Source organism: Loxodonta africana, chromosome 10 (genome assembly GCF_030014295.1).
Source record: "Loxodonta africana isolate mLoxAfr1 chromosome 10, mLoxAfr1.hap2, whole genome shotgun sequence".
Taxonomy (NCBI): domain Eukaryota; kingdom Metazoa; phylum Chordata; class Mammalia; order Proboscidea; family Elephantidae; genus Loxodonta; species Loxodonta africana.
The window spans coordinates 14,515,983-14,535,399 of NC_087351.1; the positions used below are offsets into that span (position 1 = coordinate 14,515,983).

At 39.3% G+C, this 19,417-nt stretch overlaps 1 protein-coding gene across 3 annotated transcripts in view; it reads left to right on the forward strand.

Annotated features, from left to right (window-relative positions):
* The window catches only part of INO80 (INO80 complex ATPase subunit), a 134,350-nt gene that overhangs the window by 26,993 nt on the left and 87,940 nt on the right, over nt 1–19,417 (forward strand). For all 3 annotated transcript variants that reach the window (XM_010598353.3, XM_003418664.4, XM_023558669.2), the window contains exons 2-7: nt 1,904–2,089; nt 2,334–2,503; nt 2,599–2,666; nt 5,672–5,830; nt 9,087–9,207; nt 17,795–18,009. In XM_010598353.3, coding sequence (XP_010596655.1) covers nt 1,947–2,089; nt 2,334–2,503; nt 2,599–2,666; nt 5,672–5,830; nt 9,087–9,207; nt 17,795–18,009 — 876 coding nt within the window. In that variant the 5' untranslated portion in view covers nt 1,904–1,946. The remainder of the gene's footprint in view (nt 1–1,903; nt 2,090–2,333; nt 2,504–2,598; nt 2,667–5,671; nt 5,831–9,086; nt 9,208–17,794; nt 18,010–19,417) is intronic.

Below are 19,417 nucleotides of genomic sequence, written 5' to 3' on the forward strand. Positions count from 1 at the left end.
TGTTACACTTAGGTCTGTGATTCATTTTAAGTTAATTTTTGTGCATGATATGAAGTAAGGGTTTATGCTTATCTTTTTGTATGTGGATATCCATTTGTCCCAGCAAAATTTGTTGAAAAGGCTGTCTTTTCCCCATTGAATTGCCTTGGTACCTTTGTTGAAAATCAGTTGACCGTAAATGTAAGGGTTTGTTTCTAAATTCTCAGCTCTGTTCCATTAATCTATACAGCTATCCTTATGTCAATATCACATTGTCCTGATTATTGTAACTTTATAATAGGTGTGTATATATACACAGATATATACATATATATGCGTGTATGTAATAATGAGCTCTGGTAACGCAGTGGTTAAGTTTTCAGCTGCTGAGTGAAAGGTCAGTGATTCTAACCCACCAGCTGCTGCGCAAGAGAAAGATGTGGCATTCTGCTTCAGTGAGGATTACAGTCTTGGAAACCCTGTGGGGCAGTTCTACTCTGTCTTACAGGGTTGCTATGAGTGATAATCGACTCAATAGCAACGGGTTTTTGGTTATATATACCATATAGATTTAAATAGATAAATATATTTGTAAAAAATATAACATTTTAAAATCAGGAAGTGTAAGTCATTCAAGTTTTTGTTCTTCAAAATTGTTTTGGTTATTCTGGGTCCTTTATATTTCTATGTAAAATGTAGAATCAGCTTGTCAATTTATATAGGAAAAAAAGCCTGCTGGAATTTTGACAGGGATTGTGTTAAATCTGTATATCAATTGGGGAAGAATTTTTAATATTCTTTTAAGTAAAAAGATTATGTTAGGAAATGTTTAAAATGTTTAAAAACTATTATAAGCAGAGACAACTCAAGAAAGAGATATTAGGGTTTTTCCTTTAAAACTTATTACTTTGTTAGATTATGAGCTTCTAAAAAATAATCACCATTTAGTGAGTACTCACTGTATGCCAGAAAATGGGCGAATCGTTTAATATTCTCTTGTTATTTAATCCTGGCTTACCCCCTTAAGTTTTTAAAGATGTTGCTGTTAGGTGCCATCGAGTCGGTTCTGACTCATAGCAGCTCTGTGTACAAAACACGAAACACGGCCCGGTCCTGCACCCCCCTCACAGTCACTATGCTTGAGCCCACTGTTGGAGCCACTGTGTCAGTCCATCTTGTTGAGGGTCTTCCTGTTTTTTGCTGACCCTTCACCAAGCATGATGTCCTTCTCCAGGGACTGATCCCTCCTGATAACGTGCCCAAAATACGTGAGATGTAGTCTTGCCATCCTTGCTTCTAAGGAGCATTCTGGCTGTACTACTTCCAGAGTTAAACATAACAAGTTACAAAGCAGGCGTCACGTGAAGACGGTTGGGAAAGTTGTTGTATTGGTTGTTTCTCTAGTGAAAACATTCTTACTGCAATCGTTTCTAAATCTTGCTCATTATAGCATATTTATGAGGGATTGTAAAATACTCTGCCAGACCATCTACTCCTTTGTAAATAAAATAGCTTGCACCCGTGTACAGATGTAAATACAAAGTAAAGAAGGAAGTAACTATTTTGAAGGTGATGCTGAGCACAGGTGTTCCTATGTTCCTCTGTGAGGTTTGCAACAGTGAGCTTCCTATAGACTTAGGTAAAAAGTAGCCGGGAGTAATTGTCAATTGTGGGGAGGAAGGGAAGTGGTTATAAATTTTAAGGTACTGTTTCGGAAACATAACATGAATTTTCATTGCAACATATAACAGTGTTTCTATTCTTGCCTTCCACCTTCTGCATTTGCATTAGGAAGCAGAGCTTTGTCATGATCTTTCTACAGACTGTTGTCTTCTCAGTGTCTTGTGTTCTACAAGATCTGATTTCTCCTCTCCTAGGAGAATGAATAGTATTTCACCTTTGACTACTTATCTTCATTATGCAGCCGTGCAGTCGGAGGCCTTTGTGCATGAAGACAGATTTGTTCTATGGCCTCGGAGTTGGGTGCCGGGGACGATGGCGGCTGCACTGAGCTGGCAAAGCCCCTCTATCTTCAGTACCTGGAGAGGGCCCTCCGGTTGGACCATTTCCTGAGACAAACGTCAGCCATCTTCAACAGGAGTATTTCTAGGTATGCTGCTCCGTGTATTAATTCTTCCCAACGTAGTGTTCACATTTCTGAAGCATTGTCATCCCTGTAGATTTTAAAGTATTTTGGGGTATGTTTGATATTTTCTTTTTCTTCCTTTTAAATAAAATGTTGACTTATTCAAAGGATCCATTTCTTCTCTAAAGTGCCCAGTTCTGCTAACCTTAAATTTTAGTATTTTGCTGGGTCAGATGTGATTGTGGACTCACCATTTTTCAATTTATAGTGATGACAGTGAAGATGGACTGGATGACAATAATCCTTTACTGCCCCAGTCTGGGGATCCCTTAATACAAGTTAAGGAAGAACCTCCAAACTCATTGCTTGGTGAGACTTCTGGAGCAAGCAGTTCTGGAATGTTAAACACATACTCGCTGAATGGAGTTCTGCAGTCAGGTCAGCATGGGGTGACATCCTTCTCTGAGCTGTTACTTCTCTTGGGATAGTCATCTTTTCATTCGTTTATTTATGTTTTTTTTTTTTTTACACAGAATCAAAATCTGACAAAGGGAATCTATATAACTTCTCTAAGTTGAAGAAAAGCAGAAAATGGTTAAAGGTAAGAGATAAGGCGGAATGTTTACAATCCAGATATAAAAGTTCTGATAGAAGGGAAAAAAGGTACTAACTCATTCTGGCAGGTTGGTAGAGATTTTTCTAGATGTGAATCTTTTTTCTGGATGTGGTTTTTTGAAGAGATAGGAAAAATCTGGAGGATTCAATAAGTCATTTTAGCAAACATTGAGTGTAAACCATGGGGCTAGTGGGAGGATACAAAATTAGATAAGATCTGTGCCTTCTCTGGCTCACATTTTAATCAGGAATATAAATCTACTTTTTCATCAGCCCCTGAGTAGTTCATTCATCCAACAAATGTTTACTGAGCACATTCTACTGTTCAAGGACTGATGTAGATATTAGGGATACATCAGTGAACAGACAGACAAGGCCTCTGCCCTGTTGAGCTAACATTCTAATGGAGGGAGGCAGACGGTAAGCCTGTACTCTAACAAATGTGAATGGCTTTTATAAAGAGGTAACATTTCAACAGATTTCTGAATGATCAGAGAAAGCTATGTAAAGATCTAGGATAAGAGCATTTCAATCAGAAGGAACAACTGCAAAAGTCCTGAGAAAAGAAGCACACGCTGTTTGTTCGGGAGAGACAGTAGGCTGGCACGACTGGAGCCCAGTGAATGAGGGGAATGGTAGAAGACCAGGTTAGAGAGCCTGGGCATGTAGGACCTTTTATGTCGTGTAACGGAATTTGGATTTTACTCTAGTTAACAGTGGCAACCCAATGGAGTGTTTATAAGCAGGGGAGTGGTATAACCTCTATAATGCTCTTGTAAAATGAAGTAGCCCTTGCGTGCAATGAGGAGCCCTGGTGGCTCAATGGATAAGCATTCGATCGACAGTTTCAACCCACCAGCCTCTCCGTGGGACGAGGCAGTCTGCTTCCATAAAGATTTCAGCCTTGGAAACCCTACGGAGCTGTTCTCTGTCCTGTAGGGTTGCTGTGAGTTGAAATCGACTCGATGGCAACAGGTTTGGTTTTGGTTTTTTGGTGGTGCAATGTTTAAGTGCTCGGGTGCTAACCGAAAGGTTGGCAGTTTGAACCCACCCATAGACTCTGCAGGAGAAAAACCTGGTGACCTGCTCCCATGAAGATTACAGCCTAGAAAACCCCATAAGGACAGTTCTACTCTGTCACATGGATTCAGTCTTTGGTAAGCCATTGGAGCGTTTACAAGCAGGGGAGTAGTGTAATCTCTGTACACTCACTCCTTCCTTATCGATGTGGTTTGGTTCCAACGACTAAGTTGTTATGTGAAAGTCAGCATTACGTGAAAATAGAAGATGACCACATCATATCACAAGATGGAGTATGACTACATCATTATGTAACTGCCAAATTGCATCATTACGGAACCAGAAGCAAAAAATGGAACCCTGGTGGCACAGTGGTTAAGAGTTACAGCTGCTAACCAGAAGGTCAGCAGTTCAAATCCACAAACTGCTCCTTGGAGACCCTATAGTACAGTTCCACTCTGTCTTATAGGGTCACTGTGAGTCGGAATTGACAGCAACGGGTTTGGTACATAACTGCCAAATTACATTACTGCCAAACTGCTGAGAATCATGGCCCAGTCAAGTTGAAATAACCTTAATCATCACAACCGGCATTACTCTCACCTTGTACGTTGGCGTTCATTACTGCCAGAGACATGCGTCATTAATGCATGAAATAGACAGCAGATTTTTTACTGTTGTCGTAAATGTGATACGTTGGATAACAATATAGTTGATAAATGAGGAGTAGGTGTACTCTTAACAAGATTCCTGTCTTTGCCAAACTGAATTAAGTATAGTGTTTCTTGTATTAAAATGAATTGTTTTTCTATTTCGTACTTTAAAAGGTTCATGTGTAAAAAGTCTGATGGCCTTGTATCAGTGAGGTTTTAGTCTGTTGGGAATGCAGAGATCTTTTTGTTTAACCATCACATTAAAAAAATTGAGATATAATTCACATGCCATAAATTAGCCCCTTTAAATTGTACAATTCAGTGGCTTTTAGTATATCCACAGAGTTGTGTAACCATCACCACTAATTCCAGGACATTTTCATCACCGCAGAAGAAAACCTTTACCCGTTAGCAATCACTCCCCATTCTCCTCGTTCCCCAGCTCTTGGCACACAACCACTCATCTTCTTTCTGTCTCTGTGGATTTACCTCTTCTGAACATATAAAAATGGACTTACATAATGTGTGACCTTTTGTGTCTGCTTTTTTTGTTTAGTATACAGTAGCAACCCCTTATCTGTGGTTTCGCTTTCTGTGGTTTCAGTTACCCACTTACTTACCCACGGTCAACGCGGTTAGAAAACGTTAAATGCACACAGAGCATGATGAAATCTCATGCCATCCGGCCCTGTCACTCACATAACGTGTATTACAGCATATTGTTAAAACTGGCCTGTTTCATTAGTTAATGTTGTTAATTTACTGTGCCTAGTTTATAAATTAAACTTTGTCATAGGTATGTATGTATAGGGCAAGTCATAGTGTACGTAGAGTTTGGTACTATCTGCTGTTCGAGGCACCGGTGCGAGGCCTTAGAACGCATCCTGCACAGATAAGGGGGGACAACTGTAATGTTTTCAGGGTTCATTCATGTTATGGCATGTGTCAGTACTTCATTTCTTTTTATGACTGAATAATATTTCGTTGTATGGAGTGCCAAATTTTGTTTATGCACTCATCGGTTGATGAATATTTGAAGAGCTTAATGCCTTCTAGCCTTGCTGCTGTTTACTGCGTTGCTCTGTGTTATTAGTCTGTAATTGATGCCTAAACCAGTGCTGTGGAGGTGATTCCGATAGATAGGTTCAGTTGGCGTTCATTTGTTTTTCAGTCGAATTGGGAAAGAATAGTACAAGGGAAACTGAATGACTGTACCTCAGCTGTTTCTGTCATTGTTCTGGGATCTGGAAAAAATGGTAGGATTATAAAAGGAATTGTTTCCTAGCAGAAGTTACATTTCCATTTCCTTCCTGTTCAGAGCATTCTACTAAGTGATGAGTCCAGTGAGGCAGATTCTCAGAGTGAAGACAATGATGACGAAGAAGAACTCAATCTCAGCCGAGAGGAGCTTCACAACATGCTGCGGCTGCACAAATACAAGAAGCTTCACCAGAACAAGTATAGTAAAGACAAGGAGGTGAGAGTTTCAGGAAAAGCCTCAGACCTTCGTGCTTGATATGCACGCCTTCTGGGTTATAGCCATTAAAGATACATCGTTTTAACTTTATATTTAGGTAGTGGGGATGGTTATTGTTATTTCAGTGACAACTTTATTAAGATTTTATTCCCATACCAAAAAATTCAGCCTTTTAAAGTGTGCAGTTGAGTGGTTTTTGGTATATTCAGAGTTGTACAACTACCACCACTAATTCCAGAACCTTTTTCTCGCCCCAGAAAGAAACCCTGCACCCACCCCTTAACGGTTACTCCCCATCCTCTGCCCCCCAGCCCTAGGCAATTACCAGCCTACCTGTGTCTCTGTAAATTTGCCCGTTCTGGACTTTTATACAAATGGAATCATACCACACGTGGTCCTTTGTGTCTGATTTCTTTCACTTAACATAGTGTTTTCAGGTTCATCTGTGTTACAGCATAATACTTTATCCCTTTTCATTGCTAAATCATACTGTTCCATTGTATGGATATACCACATTTTATTTATTCATCAACTGATGATGTTTCCACTTCTTCACTGTTATGAATAATGCTGCTGTGAACATTGGTGTACAAGTTTTTGTGTGGATGTATGTTTTCATTTCTCTTGAGTATATACCTCTGAGTGGATTTGCTGGGTCATATTGGAAACCCTGGTGGCATAGTGGTTAAGTGCTACAGCTGCTAACCGAAAGGTCAGCAGTTCGAATCCACCAGGTGCTCCTTGGAAACCCTGTGTGGCAGTCTGCTCTGTCCTGTATGCTCACTATGAGTCAGAATTGACTCGATGGCAGCGGGTTTGGTTTTTTTGATGGTTTCTTTGGAGCCCTGATGGCACAGTGCTCCACAGTCAGCAGCCAGCCAACAGGTTGGCAATTCAAATCTACCAGCTGCTGCTTGGAAATCCCATGGGGCAATTCTTCTCTATCCTGTAAGGTCACTATGAGTCAGAATTGACTTGACAGCAGTGGGTTTGGATTTTTTTTTTTTTTTAATGGTATCTCTGTGTAACTTTTGAATAACTGCCAAACTGTTCTTCAGAGTGGCTGTACCATTTTACATTCTGGTGATTGTTTTTTAATGTAGTTGTTCTTTGGAAGCGTTTTTACTTTTCACACACTAACATTAGAATGATGATAGGTTTAAGTGGCAACTATTTGAAAGCTGCTACCAAAGCTTTCTGATTTTTGTGAGAGTGTGGCACTTTACACACAGTGATCAAAATGTACATGAAGAGACCTAACAACCTTCCAGCAGTTACTTAAGGTCTAAAGTTAGCTCAGAGAGCTTTGAATAATATGCTGGAGTTTATAAACCAGTAGAAGATACAAACAGTAAGATATTTGACCAACTTGATGCAGAGTTGCTCTTTAAAGTCCAATGCTGAGACACTTGGTGCTTGAAATATTTGCTCATTCTTTTAAGTGAAGTAAAAGATACATATAGGAAAGTCCATACATTATAAGTATACAGCTCGGTGAATGCTCATTTAGTTTTAACCTGGGAGGAGGACCTTACAAGAGTTCTCCATATTAATCTCTGTACTGGTTTCAGAGCTTGAACAACTCATTTGGCTAAAATCCAGGAAAGGGATTCAACATTGGGCTACATAATTTTAATCTACATTCATTCACATTTATACATTAATAATAAGTGAGACACAAGGTGAGATTTGGGGTCGATTTAAATAAAATATTTGAACGGATTTGCTACTCCCTATGTGGAAAAAAGGAAACCCTGCTGGCATAGCGGCTAAGTGCTATGGCTATTAACCAAAGGGTTGGCAATTCGAATCCATAAGGTGTTCCTTGGAAACTCTATGGGGCAGTTCTGCTCTGTCCTGTAGGGTTGCTATGAGTCGGAATCGACTTGACGGCAGTGGGGTTGGGTTGGTGGTTAGATATGGGAAAAAAGGAGCCCGTTGGAGCAGTGGTTAAACACTCAGCTGCTGACTGAGCGGTTCTGTAGGAGAAGACCTGGTGATCTGCTCCTGTGAAGATTAAGGCCTAGGAAACCCACGGAACAGCTCTACTCTGTCATGTTAGGTTACTGTGAGTCAGAATTCATTTGACGGCACGTAATAACAACAACTACATATGGAAAAAATTTTATCATTCATATATTAGAATTCTGGCAACCTAGGCACTATTGAGCATTGGTGGTACAGTGCTTGAGTGCTCAGTTGCTAACCAAAAGGTCAGCAGTTTGAACCCACCAGCCACTCCATGGGAGAAAGACGTGCCAGTCCATGGGGCACTTCTCCTGTGTCCTATAGGGTCTCTAGGAGTCGGAATCAACAACGGCAGTGGGTTTTAGGCACTGTCCAGAATGTTGGCAGGATCTCTTAGCAGGAGAAAAGAGAGAGAAGACTTAAAAGGTTGGATAATTGGGATGGCTGCTGCCTTAGTTTCTTAGTGCTGCTATAGCAGAAGTACCACAAATAGGTAGCTTTAACAAAAAGAAATTAATTTTCTCATGGTTTTAGGAGGCTTAGAAGTCCAAATTCAGAGCACCCAGCTCTAGGGCAACACTTTGTGTCTCTGTCGGCCCTGTCCTTGTCTCTTTTCAGCTTCTGTTCCTGGGTTCCTTTGTGATCTTCATGTGGCATCTATCTGTGCTTGCTTCTGTGTCTAATCTGCTCTTTTATATCTCAGAAGTGATTGGTTTAAGACACATCCTACACTGATAGGACCTCGATAACATAAAACCCTACTGCCAAATGGGATTACATCTACCGCTAAAAGGTTAGGATTTACAACATAATTTTAGAGAACACAATTCAGTCTGTGGCAGCTGGTGACTCTTGGATCCAAGTATAAGACTATGAGCCAGAATGGCAGCAAGAATCAGGAAATTTAGTAAATCCGAGGACCTACTGGTCATAGAAATATGGTTTATTTCTTAGCTGATGAATTTCCAAGGAAGAAAAGTCTTTTTGCAGTGAATTGCATCGCTCATGTGTTTGTCAGGACTAAGTAAATAATCTGATGGAAATTCAGTAGCATGAAAGGGTTCTCCTTAATTCCATGTGCATTGCAGCTGAACGTATTTTGCTTGGAAGCCAAGTAAATAATTGACTTTGATATACTAAATCCTTATTGATCTCTTTATGGGAAGACTACTGTGCTAAGAGCTTTGATTTTCTCTGACTCAGCTTTCTGTAGTAAAGGTGATGTTCCCTGAAGGTTATGCTATAGAACACAGGCTCATCTAAGCATTACTGTCTTTGTCTGCTTCAGTTGCAGCAATACCAATACTACAGTGCAGGCCTGCTCTCTACATATGACCCTTTCTATGAGCAACAGCGGCACCTACTTGGACCCAAAAAAAAGAAATTCAAGGAAGAAAAGAAACTTAAAGGTGAGCATGCTGACGTGCCTTCTACTTTTACTCATTCTGGATCATGTATGGCTTGCTAGTGCTTTTAGACTTGGCACATAACCCATATAATAGAAGTTTGCTTTGCTATGTGAAAGGTACCAGGCTCTCACATTTAATTATTAGCAAGTACTACTAACTTTGTTTCATATTTGGTTTATGATCATTTCTAAATCTAGAAAGACTTAAGAACTACAGATGCCTAGCCAAAGGTTTCGGCCAATTGGTTTATTCCTTTTCTACATACTCTGAAAATGTTCTGGGAGAGGAAGAAGTTGATGATCCACAGGGAAATACGAAGAGTCTTATCTTTGGAGTAAGTTATAATTGTTGCTGTCTGAGGTGATTTAAAATAGATCCTCTCCTGGTGATCCTCTGTAGCCTTTGGTTTTGTGTTTGCCAGGAAATGTCTTTTCCTCTCTTACTTAGCTCTGAGCAGCTGGAAATCCGGAAGGAAACAGGAGGGGAAAGTTTTAAACTATCTGTACAAGGCAGATTTTATTCCCCCGAAGGACTGAAGTCTATTCAGAAAGTCCATTTTTTGCCTTCTTCCTTTCTCCTACATCCTTCTTTTTTGCCTGTTTTATTTCTCCTGTTTTCTCATCCTCCGCAGCCTCCCCTAAATTAGATATAATCAAAGATGGTTTTTTTGTTTTGTTTTTATTGTGCTTTAAGTGAAAGTTCACAAATCAAGTCAATCTCTCATGTAAAAACTTATAGACACCCCTCTGTACACTCCTACCTGCTCGCCCCCTAATCAGACAGCACGCCCTCTCCCTCCACTCTCTGTTTTTGTGTCCTTTCGGCCTGCTTCTGACCCCGTCCGCTCTCACATCTCCCCTCCAGACAGGAGATGCCCACAGTCTCTTGCGTCCACTTGATCCAAGATGCCCACTCCTCACCAGCATCATCTTCTATCCCATAGTCCAGTCCAATCCCTGTCTGAAGAGTTGGCTTTGGGAGTGGTTCTTGTCTTGGGCTAACAGAAGGTCTGGGGACCATGACCTCTGGGGTCCTTCTAGTCTCAATCAGACCATTAAGTCTGGTCTTTTTATGAGAATTTGAGGTCTGCATCCCACTGTTCTCCTGCTCCCTCAGGTGTTCTCTGTTGTGTTCACTGTCAGGGCAGTCATCGGTTATAGCCAGGCACCATCTAGTTCTTCTGCTCTTAGGCTGATGTCTTCACTGGTTTATGTGGTCATTTCTGTCTCTTGGGCTCATAATTACCTTGTGTCTTTGGTGTTCTTCATTCTCCTTTGCTCCAGGTGGGTTGAGACCTGTCGATGCATCTTAGATGGCCACTTGCTAGCGTTTAAGACCCCAGAAGCCACTCTCCAAAGTGGGGTGCAGAATGTTTTCTTTAAAGATTTTATTATGCCAATTGACTTGTATGTCCCCTAAAACCATGGTCCCCAAACCCCTGCCACGCTGGACTTCAGAGCGTTCAGTTTATTCAGGGAACTTCTTTGCTTTTGGTTTAGTGCAGTTGTGCTGACCTCTCCTGTATTCTGCGTTGTCTTTCCCTTCACCTAAAACAATTCTTACCTTCTGTCTAATTAGTCAAAACCCCTCTCCCTCCCTCCCCCTCCGTCTCGTAACCATCAAAGAATATTTTCTTCTCTGTTTAAACTGTTTCTGCACTTATTATAAAAGTTGTCTTATACAGTATTTGTCCTTTTCCAGCTGACTAATTTCACTCAGCATAATGTCTCCAGATTCCTCCATGTTATGAAATGTTTGACGGATTCATCATTGTTCTTTATTGATGCATAGTATTCCATTATGATATATCATAATTTATTTATCCGTTCATCTGTTGATAGGCACCTTGGATGCTGCCATCCTTTTGCTATTGTAAACAGTGCCGCAGTGAACATGGGTGTGCATATATCTGTTTGTGTAAAGGCTCTTAATTCTCTAGGATATATTCCAAGGAGTGGGATTGCTGGATTATATGGTAATTCTATTTCTAGTTGTTTAAGGAAGCAGCGAATCAATTTCCAAAGTGGTTGTACCATTTTACATTCCCACCAGCAGTGTTTAAGTGTTCCAGTCTCTCTGCAACTGCTCCAACATTTATTATTTTGTGTTTTTTGGATTAATGCTAGCCTTGTTGAGGTGAGATGGTATCTCATTGTAGTTTTGATTTGCTTTTCACTAATGTCTAATGATCGTGAGCATTTCCTTACATATCTGTTAGCCACCTGAATGTCTGCATTGGTGAAGTGCATGTTCATATCACTTGCCCATTTTTAAACTGGGTTATTTGTCTTTTTGTTGTTGAGGTTTTGCAGTATCATGTAGATTTTAGAGATCAGATACTGATTGGAAATGTCATAGCTAAAAACTTTTTCCCAATCTGTGGGTATCTTTTTACTCTTTTAGTGAAGTCTTTGGATGACTTCTATGGATGAACATAGGTGTTTGATTTTTAAGAGCTCCCAGTTACCTAGTTTCTCTTATGCATTGTTAGTAATGTTTCATATACTGTTTATGCCATGTATTAGGGCTCCTAGCGTTGTCCCCATTTTTTCTTCCATGATCTTTATCATTTCACATTTTATATTTAGGTCTTTGATCCATTTTGAGCTCGTTTTTGTGCATGGTGTGAGGTATGGGTCTTGTTTCATTTTTTGCAGATGGATATCCAGTTATGCCAGCACCATTTGTTGAAGAGACAGTCTTTTCCCCATTTAACTGATTTTGGGCCTTTGTCAAATATCAGCTGCTCGTATATGGATGGATTTATGTCTGGATTCTCAGTTTTGTTCCATTGGTCTATATATATGTACCAGGCTGTTTTGACTACTTTGGCGGTGTAATAGGTTCTAAAATCAGGTAGAGTAAGGCCTCCCACTTTGTTTTTCTTTTTCAGGAATGCTTTACTTATCTGGGGCCTCTTTCCATTCCATATGAAGTTTGTGATTTGTTTCTCCATCTCATTAAAAAATGTCATTGGAATTTGGATCGGAATTGCATTGTATCTGTAGATTGCTTTTGGTAGAATAGACATTTTTACAATGTTAAGTCCCCCTATGCATGAGCAAGGTATATTTTTCCGCTTATGTAGGTTTCTTGCAGTAGTGTCCTGTAGTTTTCATTGTATAGGTCTTTTACATCTCTGGTAAGATTTATTCCTAAGTATTTCATCTTCTTGGGGGCTACTGTAAATGGTATTGATTTGGTGATTTCCTCCTCGATGTTCTTTTTGTTGGTGTAGAGGAATCCAACTGATTTTTATATGTTTATCTTGTATCCTGATCTTCTGCTGAACTCTTCTATTAGTTTCAGTAGTTTACTTGATGATTCTTTAGGTTTTTCTGTGTATAAGATCATGTCATCTTCGAATAGAGATACTTTTACTTCTTTGGTACCAATCTGGATGCCATTTATTTCTTTATCTAGCCTAATTGCTCTGGCGAGGGCCTCCAGCACAATGTTGAATAAGAATGGTGATAAAGAGCATACTTGTCTGGTTCCGGATCTTAAGGGGAATGCTTTCAGACTCTCTCCATTTTGGATGATGTTGGCTGTTGGCTTTGTATAAGTGCCCTTTATTATGTTGAGGAATTTTCCTTCTATTCCTATTTTGCTGAGACTTTTTTCATGAATGGGTGTCGAACTTTGTCAAATACCTTTTCTGCATCAATTGATAAAATCATGTGGTTTTTGTCTTTTGTTTTATTTATATGATGGATTACATTAATGGTTCTTCTAATGTCAAACCATCCCTACATACCTGGTATGAATCCCACTTGGTCATGGTGAATTATTTTTTTGATATGTTGTTGAATACTATTGGCTAGTATTTTGTTGAGGATTTTTGCATATAAGTTCATGAGGGATATAGTCCCTAATTTCCTTTTTTTTTTTGGAATCTTTACCTGGTTTTGGTATCAGGGATATGGTGGCTTCATAGAGTGAGTTTGGGAGTATTCCATCCTTTCCTGTGCTCTGAGATACCTTTAGTAGTAATGGTGTTAACTCTTCTCTGAAAGTTTGGTAGAACTCTGTAGTGAAGCTCTCAGAGGCTTTTCTTTGTTGGGAGTTTTTTGATTACCTTTTAATCTCTTCTTTTGTTATGGGTCTATTTAGTTGTTCTACCTCTGTGTCAGTTTCCGTAGGTAGTGTGTTCCTAGGAAATAATCCATTTCTTCTAGGTTTTCAAATTTGTTAAGAGTACAGTTTGTTCATGGTAATCTGATATGATTCTTTTAATTTCTGTTGGATCTGTTATAATATTGCCCATTTCATTTCTTATTCGGATTATCTGCTTCCTTTGCTGTTTTTCTTTGTCAGTTTGGCCAATGGTTTATCAATTTTTACAGTTTTTTCAAAGAACCAGCTTTTGGTCTTTTTAACTCTTTGAATTGTTTTTCTGTTATCTGTTTTTGTTTAATTCTGTTCTAATTTTTATTCTTTGCTTTCTTTTGGTGCCTGAGGGTTTCTTTTGTTGCTGTTTGTTCAAGTTGTAAGGATAATTCTTTGATTTTGGCCTGTTCTTCTTTTTGGATGTGTGCATGTATTGATATAAATTGACCTCTTAGGAGTGCTTTACCTGTGTTTCAAAGGTTTTGATAGGAAGTGTTTTCATTCTCATTGGAGTCTATGAATTTCTTTATTCCATCCTTAATGCCTTCTATAACCCATTCGTTTTTGAACAAGGTATTGTTCAGTTTCCAAGTGTTCGATTTCTTTTCCCTGCTTTTTCTGTTATTGATTTCTACTTTTATGGCCTTATGGTCAGAGAAGATGCTTTGTAATTTTTCAATGTTTTGGATTCTGCTAAGGCTTGCTTTATAACCTAATGTGTGATCTATACTATAGAATGTTCTGTGTGCACTAGGAAAGAAAGAATACTTGGCTGCTCTTGGGTGGAGTGTTCTGTATATGCATATGAGGACAAGTTTGTTGATTGTGGCATTTAGATCTTCCATGTCTTTATTGAGCTTCTTTCTGGGTGTTCTGTGCTTCACCGAAAATGGTGTGTTGAGCTCTCTTACTAGAACTGTGGAGCTGTCTATTTCACTTTTCAGTGCTCTTAGAGTTTGTTTTATGTATGTTACAGACCTGTCATTGGGTGCATAAATATTTAATATGGTTATATGCTCCTGGTATTTTGTCCCTTTAATCTTTATATAGTGCCCTTGCTTATCCTTTGTGGTGGATTTAACTTTAAAGCCTGTTTTGTCAGAAATTAATATTGTCATTCCTGCCCTTTTTTGATTGTTGTTTGCTTGATATATTTTTTTCTATTCTTTGAGTTTTAGTTTGTTTGTCTCTAAGTCTAAGGTGTGTCTCTTGTAGGCAGCATATAGACAGCTTGTGTTTTTTTATCCATTCTGCTACTCTCTGTCTCTTTATTGGTGCATTTAGTCCGTTTACATTCAGTATAATTATGGACAGGTATGACCTTAGTGCTGTCATTTTGATGTCTTTTTTTGTGGGTTGACAGTTTCTTTTTCCCATTTAATTTTTTGTGCTGAGTAGTTTGTCTTCATATATTGTCTTTTCCTCTTATTCGTTGTTGTTGATTTTGTTTCTGCTTAGTCTCTTTTTTTCTTATATTTTATTTTGATGAGTAGGATTGTTAGTCTCCTTTGTGGTAACCTTAATATTTACCCCTATTTTTCTAAGTTTAAACGTAAGTTTTATTTCTTTATAGTGCCTTGACTTCCTCTCCATATGAAAGATCTGACTGCATTTCTTAGTCCCTCTTTATTGTTTTGATGTTGTCTTTTGCGTAATAACATCACTTTTTCCCTGTTTTCAGCATTTTTTTATCTTGATTTATTTTTGTGATTTCCTTGTCTGTGTTGATATCTGATTGCTTTGTCCAGTGTTCTAGGCTTGGGTTGATACCTGATACTGATTTTGTAACCACAGAACTTTCTTTAGTATTTCTTATAGTTATGGTTTGGTTTTTACAAATTACCTAAACCTCTGTTTTTGGGAAATGTCTTAATTTCACCTTCATATTTGATAAACAGTTTTGTTGGATATATGATTCTTGGCTGGTATTTTTTTCTTTCAATGCTTTATGTAAGTCATCCCTTTGCCTTCTTGCCTGCATGGTTTCTTCCGAGTAGTCTAAGCTTATTGTTATTGACTCTCCTTTGTAGGTGACTTTTCGTTTATCCCTAGCTGCTCTTAAAATTCTCTCTTTATCTTTGGTTTTGGTAAGTTTGATTATAATATGTCTTGTTGACTTTCTTTTAAAATCTACCTTACGTGGAGTTTGATGAGCATCTTGGTAATATACCTTCTCATCTTTCATGATATCAGGGAAGTTTTGTGCCAACAAATCTTCGACAATTCTCTCTGTTTTTTCTGTTAGCCCTCCCTGTTCTGGTACTCCAATCACTCGTAGGTTATTACTCTTGGTAGAGTCCCACATAATTCTTAATTTTTCTTTGTTTTTGTTAATGCTTTTATCTGATTTTTTTTTAAATATATTGGTGCCAAGTGCCTTATCTTCAAGTGCACCAGTTCTGCCTTCCACTTGCTCAATTTTGCTCCTCTGACTTTCTTTTGAGTTTTCTAGTTCTGTAATTTTATTGTTTATCTTCTGAATTTCTGATTGCTGTCTTTCTATGGATTCTTGCAGCTTAATCAATTTTACATTATGTACTTGAATAACCTTTTTAATTTCTTCAACTGCTTTATCGTTGTGTTCCTTGGCTTGTTCTGTGTATTGCCTCATGTCCTTCCTGATGTCTTGAAGAGTTGTGTATATTATTCTTTTATATTCTGCATCTGGTAATTCCAGGAAGGCACTTTCATCCAGAAGATCCCTGGATTCTTTGTTTTTAGAGCTTGTTGAAGCGATCAGGGTCTGCTTCTTTATGTTATTTGATACTGACTGTTGTTTCCGTGCCATCTATAAGTTACTATATTAGTTTATTTTATGATTGCTTAGTATATCCTAGCTTCTTGCTTAGTTTTATTTTGGTATGTCCAAATAGGTTGCTTGAGTGAGTTAGCTTGATTATTTTCGCCTTTGAAGCTCTATTGTCCTGTCACCAGATTGATATAGCTGTTTCCAGGTGAGCCTGGGAGTCCATTCATTTTTCTTATGTGGCTTCAGCTCAGGTTTCCAGGTGGTTGGTCATCAAGTGTGTGGTATAGACTCTGCCCTACAGTCTTAGGGGCAGGGGTGATTGGTGTAGATACCGGTATCTGGTTGCAGCAGGGTGTCAGGCTCTCAACAAGGCAGCGGGCTGCCATCCGTCCTGCGAATGTCTTTGAGGAAAGCACCCCCCTGCTCCCTAGAGCGCACAGGTGGGTGAGTTCTGCGTATGGACCATGGGCACCCAATTTTTTGGTTGTGAGGACTGAGAGGTACTAGTTATCATTGTACCCCATTCCCAGTGGCTTGGTGACCTGAGTGGAGCCACCCGTCCTTAGGCCCCTGATGTGGGAAGGTGAGGACCCTGTTTAATAGGCAAAGTGGTGTCAAACATCAAACACCCACTTCTCCACTGCACAGCTGAAACAATTAGTCTGCCAACAAGGGCTTGTTCTCCTGAAATAGGCCCACACAGGTCCATGCGGAGGGGAAAGGTATTCAACGTCTATGGACCATTTATGCCTAGTTAGGAGCCGCTTCTGTTCTGAGCTCCCCAGGTTAGTGGAGCTGGCAGATTATCTTTTCCCCAGTTGTGAATTTATTCCTTTTCCAAGGCTGGAACAATGGCTGAGGGCACACAACCAGAGTTATCTCAGGCCCAGGGAAATCGACAGCCACTGAAGCCGGCTTCTGGGTTGGGGGTGTGGTAAAATATACACAAGTACTTAGCTTTTGGCGAGAGTGCCTTTCTTCTCTGGTTCTGGAGGTGGGAGTAGGCTGTGCAGCTGGCCGTTTCCCGTGAGGAAACTGCGGCCAAATGCTACCACCAGTGCCTGAGGGATCCTCGCATTCAGGTCCAGGTAACTCTTCTCTGCTTCCTTCAGAACAGTCTCTCTCTCCCTCTCCCTCCACCTGCTGCTCCGTCAGTTTTCTGACTGTGCCTCTGATGTTCAGGGCTTCTAGCTTGTCATAAATGTAATCGTTCCATGTGTTTTTTCGGGGTCTTTGTTGTAAGAGGGTTCACTGGAGGTGCCTGACTACTCCACCATCTTGGCCCTTCCTCTATCAAAGATGATTTTGTCTTTGAAAGTCTTAGTGTCATATTGTTTAATCCATTCTTTTCCTTTCTCTGTTAGCCTCTTTAACCACCTTACATTGCCACCAAGTAGTTATAAGGCCTTCCTTGAGACCATTAATTGAGCCCATGATATTCCCTTTACCTCCTTTCCAATTGGGTTCAAAGGAAACTAGGTTCTCAGGTTTTATTCTGTGTTTCTCTTTCCTGTAAGCAGAGAGGGTATCCAGTTTTCTTTTTCAAGGCAGTGAGATCCTCCTCTTGGAATATTCATGGACCTGAATATATAAAGAGATAAACATTCTAGCCTAAGGTGGAATGAAGAAGAAACTTTGAATTTTCTTAAAGTGATGAGATAGTTTTGTGGCTCTCTCCCATGTGTTAGGGAAGAAATGCAACCTCATGAGCCTCTGTTTCCTTTGCAGCCAAGTTAAAAAAAGTGAAGAAAAAAAGACGAAGGGATGAAGAACTTTCCTCTGAGGAATCCCCTCGTCGCCACCACCACCAGACCAAAGTCTTTGCCAAATTCTCTCATGATGCACCTCCACCTGGCACCAAGAAGAAGCATTTATCCATTGAGCAGCTTAACGCTCGTCGCAGGAAAGTATGGCTCAGCATTGTGAAAAAGGAACTGCCAAAGGTGAGTGGGTGCCCCTTGCCCTCCAAGAGTGTGTTGTGAGAGATTGGTACCTTAATGGATTATACCTGTGTTTCAGAAATTAAATTAATCTGTTGGAATTAAGAGAATGTGGAGTAGTATTCTCTTCAGTTAACCATTTTTCAAGAATTGAGTCAGAATTCACAAAATTAGGACTAACTGTGTGATGCTTCTTTGACAGAAAAACAGAGGGAAACTTCTTTGAGAAAGGAATACAGTTTTCTTACATGCAGCAACAGGGATTTGACAGCAAAAATTGATAGGTGATTTAAAAAAAAAAAAAAAAAATCCACTGCAGTCCAGTCAATTCCAACTCATAGTGACCCTATAGAACAGAGTGGAACTGCCCCATAGAGTTTCCAAGGAGCGCCTGGCGTGTTAGAACTGCTGACCTCTTGGTTAGCAGCCGTAGCACTTAACCACTACGCCACCAGGGTTTCCAAATAGTGGAAGTTAAAAAGGAGGTGGTATGTTTCTTAGAGAATTTATAAACGTTGCGATGTTGAGTAATCACAGGTACTAGGACAAAGTGAATGATTGAAAAGAAACATGTATAGGCGTTCTTTATTTTTTATAACATTTTATTTTGACGTGTTTCATATTTAAAAGTTGCAAGGATAGTGAAATTGTTTATATAGTGCTCATTATAAATTCAGTTCAGTCCTGATAGAAATACCATAAGCTGTTTTATGGAGTTAGAAATATTGATATTGGAAAAAGAGCTAGGAAAACGCTGACAAAACCCCACCAAACATGAAAACATGCTATAAAATCTGTGCAATTAGAAGAATGTGGTACTGGTATATGAATAGTGGAATAGATTATAGCAGACTTGTTAATAAAAAGCGCTGGGACAGTTGGATAGCTGTTTGGAAAAAGATAAAATTAGGTTTGTATCTCACACACATAATCCAAATGGATTAGGGATCTCTGTAAAATATGAATCCATACAGATACTAGAAGAAAAAAAATGATTTCACCTTGTCATTAAGAAATTTATGTGGGAAAGGGGTTTCTAACTGACTGTATCCAGAGGCAGTAAAAGAAAAGATTGCTGAATTTGACTACATAAAAATAAATTTTTGCATGACATAAAAATAACAAAAATCAAAAGATAATTGATAAACTGGAAGTAATTATTCACAATGTGCTCTACAAAGGGCTGTTATCCATAATATATAGAGAACTCTTAAAAGTTGAGGGACAAAGGACTAAAAACTTAATAGACAAAAGATATGAATAGACGATCCACCCCCCCCCCGCAAAAAGTATATATGTGTGTGTGTGCACATATATGGCCCTCAAACATATGAAAAAGTTTCAGAGTCTTACAGTTGGAGAAACAAAGTTAAGGAACACCTAGACACCATTTGTCACCTGTTACACTGGC